The 6,505-nt window shown below is 35.6% G+C and overlaps 1 protein-coding gene across 1 annotated transcript; it reads left to right on the top strand.

The window, feature by feature from the left end:
* Positions 1-262: 262 nt before the first annotated feature.
* Positions 263-5,495, top strand: LOC114721582 (linoleate 13S-lipoxygenase 3-1, chloroplastic). The gene is made up of 7 exons (XM_028907438.1): positions 263-816; positions 906-1,184; positions 2,637-3,188; positions 3,288-3,481; positions 3,582-3,883; positions 3,974-4,240; positions 4,450-5,495. The coding sequence occupies exons 1-7, from the start codon at positions 459-461 to the stop codon at positions 5,204-5,206; spliced, it is 2,709 nt and encodes a 902-aa protein (XP_028763271.1). The 5' UTR covers positions 263-458; the 3' UTR covers positions 5,207-5,495.
* The last annotated feature ends 1,010 nt before the right edge of the window (positions 5,496-6,505 follow it).

The following is a 6,505-nucleotide window of genomic DNA, read 5'->3' as shown; positions in this document are numbered from 1 at the left end:
GATTTTGGACTAAATATATGACAGGGTTTTACCTCATAGAATATAATTATTTTTGGAATTCAAAAAATTTAAAATTAAAATCTTTATTAAATTAACCTAATTATCTGAACGCGCACAGAAATTAACCTAATGAGGAAGATGACGGCCCCGCATCAGAGGCCACTTATTTCACAAATAGTCTTCACCTACAACCTCCTCGTTTTGAGTCAGCAGCCCCTTAAATTTGATTTTTCAAGTGTCCATGGAAAAATCCAGAACGACAATTCAACTTATAAAACCGATTGATTCATTCACAAAATCCAACCCAACCTTCTCAAAAAGAAAAGAAGAACAAGTGAATGCGTTTTGTTTCATTGTCCCACCTTTTTTAAATCTTACTATCACAGATCCCTCCTTCTCATTCATTTCTGATCTTTTTCTGAAGAGTTAGCAAATCGAGAACACAGAAGCAAACCCAAATGGCCCTTGCCGGAGAAATCATGGGCTCTCCATTGATGGAGAGATCCTCTTTTGTTTCTTCCTCACAAATGCTTCTGAATCATAGTTTTCCACAGATTGCCTTGAAGAATACGAGGTTCCTGAGGTTGAAGAAGACTCTCAATGTTCCTGTGGCGGCTGTTAGCGAGGATTTGATGAGAGGCCCTTCTGTGTCGGCAGAAGAAAAGGCTGTGAAATTCCAAGTGAGAGCGGTCGTCACAGTGAGGAACAAGATCAAAGAGGATTTCAAAGACACCATTATGAAACATTTTGATGCTCTCACTGATAAAATAGGAATGAACATTGTTCTTCAGCTTATCAGCACAGAGATAGACCCGAGTAAGAATTTCACCCTCTTTTCCACTTTCTGGGTATGTCAAAAAAGTGAACTTTTTTGGTTCGATAATCCATTTGGTTTCATTCTTCAGGAACAAAGGGTCCAAGGAAGAGCAAAGAAGCAGTTCTGAAGGACTGGTCTGAGAAATCAAATGTTCGAGCAGAGAAAGTGAATTACTCAGCAGAATTCATGGTGGATTCAGATTTCATGGAGGCCGGAGCTATTACTGTGACCAACAAACATCAGAAAGAGTTCTTTTTGGAAACTATAACAATCGAAGGCTTTCCCAGTGGTAAACTTCATTTCCCCTGCAATTCCTGGGTTCAGCCCAGAAAACACGATGCTCATCCCAGAGTTTTCTTCTCTAACAACTTTTCAATTTCACGTTAATTCAGACTTTTTATCCTCACAAACTAATCATATAGCTATGAAAAATTTTTTTTTTTTTTTTTTAATGTCCTGCTTCAAGCTCAGGGCATTTAAAATGAACAGGGTCTTGAAACAGAGCGTGGCCAATCTTGTTGGTTGTTCTGACTCATTCATTATTTTGCATGGAAAGGTCAACGCTGTTTTCTTTATTTTTTTTCTTCTTGTGTTTCCTTTTGAAAGCTTTGGAAAGGACAAGCAAGTTGCATATTTTAATATTCAGATTGTTTTCTTGGCTAGTGATTTCTTATTGATTTATTTGTATATCTTAATCCTTGCAAGTCTTCATCAATGAAGAAAAACTCCAAGTTGTGATTCAACTTCATGAAGTAACAGCCATTAATGACAATATGAAAATCCCTGCCACTTTTGAAATTCCTTATTGACCTATTCTTGGTCTTCAGATATTTATTATAAAAATTTTCTCTCTAGTTTACTCCTTTGATCCAAAATATAAATTAAATTCTATTTTCTAAGCTTTTTTCTGCCCAAACTATCAGTCTTCTTTGATAGTAATATCTAGGGCAGTAATTAGTGTTTTTTTTTTCTTGCGTTACTTACCCTTATGTGCAATTAAATATTATGAGTAGTTACCTTTGAATTTAATTTCGAATAATTTTGTAAAATGAATTAACTTTTTGAAAAATAAAATCAATTAATTTTCTTTTAACTCCATTCGTTGGTCTCCATACACTCAGATAAATTAGACTTGTATATTTTGTACTAGAGGGCGCATTTCATAATCATGAAAAAATTAATTTTTCTTAATATTATAAGAAAATAATTTCAATTCTTAAAATACAATGTACGAAAATTTCTTTTCCTAGCCCTATATACAACAAAGGCTAAAGTATACATTTAATCTTTTAATTTTGTACAAGGTTTTAATTTGATCCCTTAACTTTAAAAAGTATACTTTTAATCCTTTAACTCTAAAATTTAAAAAAAAAATGATTACATTAAAATCTTAAATGTTGATAAAGTATTATCAAATGCTAATATATTAAGTTTAATTTTCAAAATATTTATGATTGTTATAGAAAATCATCATTAAAGCCTAATGATTTTAGAATTAAAGGACTAAATTTATGTTTTTTAAAGTTAAGGGACCAAATTGAAACATTATACAAAGTTAAAAAACCAAATGTATATTTTAGCCTACAACAAATTTGTTGGTGCTGATTTTTAGCTTTGTTGTGTAATTTGTTTGAAGTTGGTGAAAAAAAAAAAAAATTATTTGAGCTGCATAGACCTGTCCAAAACTAACACGATTACTTACTATCTTGAGCTGGGCATAAATTGAGTATATGTCTGATTATTTATTTTCTTAGCAAATAAAACAAGCACAAAGGTTATCTTCTTAACCATGTCTATAATTGATGAATTGATTATGATCAGCCATATCTACCGAACGATACGCCAAGTGGGGTTAGACCACTGAGAGAGAAGGAACTGAAAAATCTGAGAGGAGACAGAAAAGGAGAACGAAAGCTAAGCGATAGGATTTATGATTTTGATGTGTACAATGATCTGGGCCTTCCAGAGTCTGGTCTTGACCTTACCAGACCAACACTTGGAGGATCCCAAGACTATCCGTACCCAAGACGGTGTCGTACCGGTCGTCCCCCAACTGATACAGACATGAATGCTGAGTCTCGTGTGGAGAAGCCATTGCCAATGTACGTTCCCAGAGATGAACAGTTTGAAGAGTCTAAGAAACAAGCTTTCTCTCACATGAGGCTCAAAGCTCTGTTTCATAGCTTAATCCCTGGTCTAAAGGCTAAACTTTCTGATGATAATCATGACTTCAATGACTTCTCTGATGTGGATGCCCTTTATGTTACTGAAGGGTTTCTCCTCAGATCTTTAAAAGATGCAGACTTTGTCAGAAAAATACCAGAATGTAGCCTCAAACTTCTTAAGTTTGACACTCCCAAGATCATTTCCAGTGAGTTCTTATGTACTTGCCATAAATCACTTTGAAAGCACTGTAAAGAAGTCACTAAACAATGATCTAATATAATGGTTGTATTTTACAATTTTGCAGAGGACAAATTCGCTTGGATGAGAGATGATGAGTTTGCTCGCGAAGCAATAGCAGGAGTTAATCCTGTTAACATTGAGAGGCTTCAGGTTTTCCCACCAGTAAGCAAGCTTGATCCTCAGGTGTACGGAAACCTAGAGTCTGCCATTAAAGAAGAGCACATTTTAGGTCAAATTAATGGCATGACAGTACAGAAGGTACCTGCTGCAAAAAGCCTTAATTAACAACTAGTCTTTTTTCTTCATGAACAAGTAGTTAATAGTAGTGCTGATGACCTTGTGTCTTGGAATTTTGCAGGCAATAGAGGAGAATAAGCTGTTTATCTTGGATTACCATGATATATACCTCCCATTTATTGATAAAATCAATGCCCTTGATGATAGAAAATGCTATGCCACACGCACCATTTTCTTCTTGACTCCCCTAGGAACACTCAAGCCTATTGCTATAGAACTTAGCCTTCCTTCCGGGACACCGACTTCGCGATCAAAACGTGTCGTTACACCCCCGGCTGATGCTACCACCAGTTGGATATGGCAGCTGGCCAAGGCTCATGTCTGTAACAATGATGCTGGTGTGCACCAACTTGTTAACCATTGGTAAGCAAAAAGTTGATGTTTCTTTCACTAATCAATTGATACCCTTTTTTGAGTATATCCTAACTCTTTTGTGTATATAATTATGTAAAGGCTGCGCACACATGCTTGTTTGGAGCCCTTTATATTGGCTACTCATAGACAATTAAGTGCAATGCATCCTATCTTCAAGCTGTTAGATCCCCACATGAGGTACACATTGGAGATGAATGCGCAGGCTCGTCAAAGACTAATCAATGGAGGGGGAATCATTGAGGCTTCCTTCACTCCTGGTCCATACTGCATGGAGCTCAGTTCTTCTGCTTACAAAAACTTCTGGCGCTTCGACATGGAGGCCCTACCCGCCGATCTCATTCGCAGGTATTGCATATCCGTCATGAGTCTCACATTAGGAGGGTTACCTTAAAAGAGGAATCTTTCAAGGCTCAGGGCCTTCAACTTCAATAGCTGGCTTTTAGAGGGTGGCTGTTCCAAATACTGCTCGTTACAATGTCCTTAAGCCTCGTTAAGTCTTCCAAAATGTATACAATTGCAGAATTTATCTGACAAGTATTCTGATAATATTGCAGAGGAATGGCAAAACCTGACCCAACACAACCACATGGTCTAAAGCTCCTCATAGAAGACTACCCTTATGCTTCTGATGGCCTAATGATCTGGTCTGCGATTGAGAGTTGGGTGCGAACCTATGTGAACCGTTACTACCCAAGTTCAAGCCTAATTTGCAGCGACAAGGAGCTCCAGTCATGGTACAATGAAGCAATTAACGTAGGACATGCTGATCTTAGCAACAAAACCTGGTGGCCTACACTGAACAAAACAGATGATCTTGTCTCCATTCTCAGTACCTTGATTTGGATCGCGTCTGCCCAACATGCTGCTCTTAATTTTGGACAGTACCCTTATGGAGGGTACGTCCCAAATCGCCCGCCTTTAATGAGAAGATTGATCCCAGAAAAAGGTGATCCAGAGTACGCAAATTTTGTAGCAGACCCACAAAAGTATTTCTTGAGATCATTACCTAGTTTGTTGCAAGCTACGAGGTATATGGCTGTTGTGGACATCTTGTCTCTTCACTCGCCTGATGAAGAATACTTGGGAGAGAGGCGACCGGAATCATGTTGGACGGGTGATTCCGAGATGATCAGAGCCTTCCATGGATTCTCAGAGAAGATAAGAGAGATAGAGAAGGAGATTGAGAGAAGAAACTCTGATTCTAACTTGAAAAACCGGTGTGGGGCTGGAGTGTTACCTTATGAATTGCTAGCTCCTAGCTCTGATTCTGGTATTACATGTAGAGGCATTCCCAATAGTGTATCAATATAATTAGAGGCATATAATACAAATTAGCATATATTTTATTTTGAGGGATGAAAATGTATAATCCCTAAATAATGTTGAGGAAAAAAAAATTAAAAACTCGAGGGCATGTTCTTGCCAGTCCTCTTTTCCTAGTGCATACAAGTAGATAATACTTAGATTAGTGCATGGTGATTGGATATATAGGTTGTATATGAAATAGAGCTTAATTGAGGATGAGGATGTTTTTGTATTTCATAGAAAAGATTATCAATTTCATTTATGCTTTGTTTTGTATCTTTAAAGCATCATGAAATGGGGCCTACTTTTATTTCTTTGCTTCTTTTTTTTTGCCATCTGCTTTTATTTCTTTTAGTGGTTGGTTTTTCAGACTTAAATTTTCACCAGGGATTGTTATACTTATACCAATGCTGTATTTAATATGACCGAGAAGAGGAATAAAATCTTGTTTTATTGAGAATCTTTTGATTGGAATGAAGAAGCCTTAAAACATATTGATTCTGTCTAAAAATTTAATAAGTTTTCGCCTTTACCCTTATTAAATATACATAATTAAACAAAATTAAATAATAGACTCTATAGTTAAATTAATAACAAGTCTTATAATCAGAACCAAGTAATTTCTTTACTATCTATCTTAATATTGGTCAGTCAAGTTATAAAATATTAGTCTGTTCCATTAAAGTCAATCCTATTGACATGTATTTCCTCCAGTCCTATTTATAAGCTTCAAATCTAAGAAAGGATATGGCTCTTTTTTTTTTTTTTTTACAAAATTTTATAACATCACTTCTTCAATTTTTTAAAGTGAGCTCATTAAAATTTTTCCTCTCATTCCTTTTCCTCTATTTCTCTCATACCAAATAGACCCCTTAATGAGGCCTTGCTTCAATAATTAAATAGCTCAAGTCCTCATTTAAAATAATAAACATAAATAAATAAATAAAAATCATTTCAAGTTAGGTAGCCCTTTTCATGGGATGTTTGGATTAGCTTTTCAAGTGATTTTAAGCAAGTATGTGAAATAAATTTTATCTCAATTTGTGTTAAAAAAACTTTTTTTTTTTTTAACTGATTGTGCCAAATACCCGGACAAGAGTAGCAAGCTTTTATTTTGACGGAGAGAGGACGCATGTGGCTTGGAGGCTTCATTTAGGTTGGGTCAGAAAGAGGCTTAATTCATGGGGAAAATATATTTGATGTGTCAGCTTTAGAATTTAAATACGATTTATTAAAAATATTAAATAACTTGTTGGTCTCACCTTTTTTTTGAAAAAAAAAAAAATGTATCACTATTTTTTTTTG

This window comes from Neltuma alba, unplaced genomic scaffold (assembly GCF_004799145.2).
Source record: "Neltuma alba isolate B1F8T4 unplaced genomic scaffold, ASM479914v2 tig00012046_pilon, whole genome shotgun sequence".
Lineage (NCBI taxonomy): Eukaryota > Viridiplantae > Streptophyta > Magnoliopsida > Fabales > Fabaceae > Neltuma > Neltuma alba.
The sequence above is the reverse complement of the archived record's forward strand: the minus strand, read 5'-3'. Positions and strand labels throughout refer to the sequence as shown.

Coding starts and splice junctions, on each gene's coding strand:
- LOC114721582 (XM_028907438.1), top strand. CDS start 459: ATGGCCCTTGCCGGAGAAATCATGGGCTCTCCATTGATGGAGAGATCC. Junction 1,185..2,636: donor CAGAGTTTTCTTCTCTAACA/ACTTTTCAATTT, acceptor TTGATTATGATC/AGCCATATCTACCGAACGAT. Junction 3,189..3,287: donor CACTCCCAAGATCATTTCCA/GTGAGTTCTTAT, acceptor ACAATTTTGCAG/AGGACAAATTCGCTTGGATG.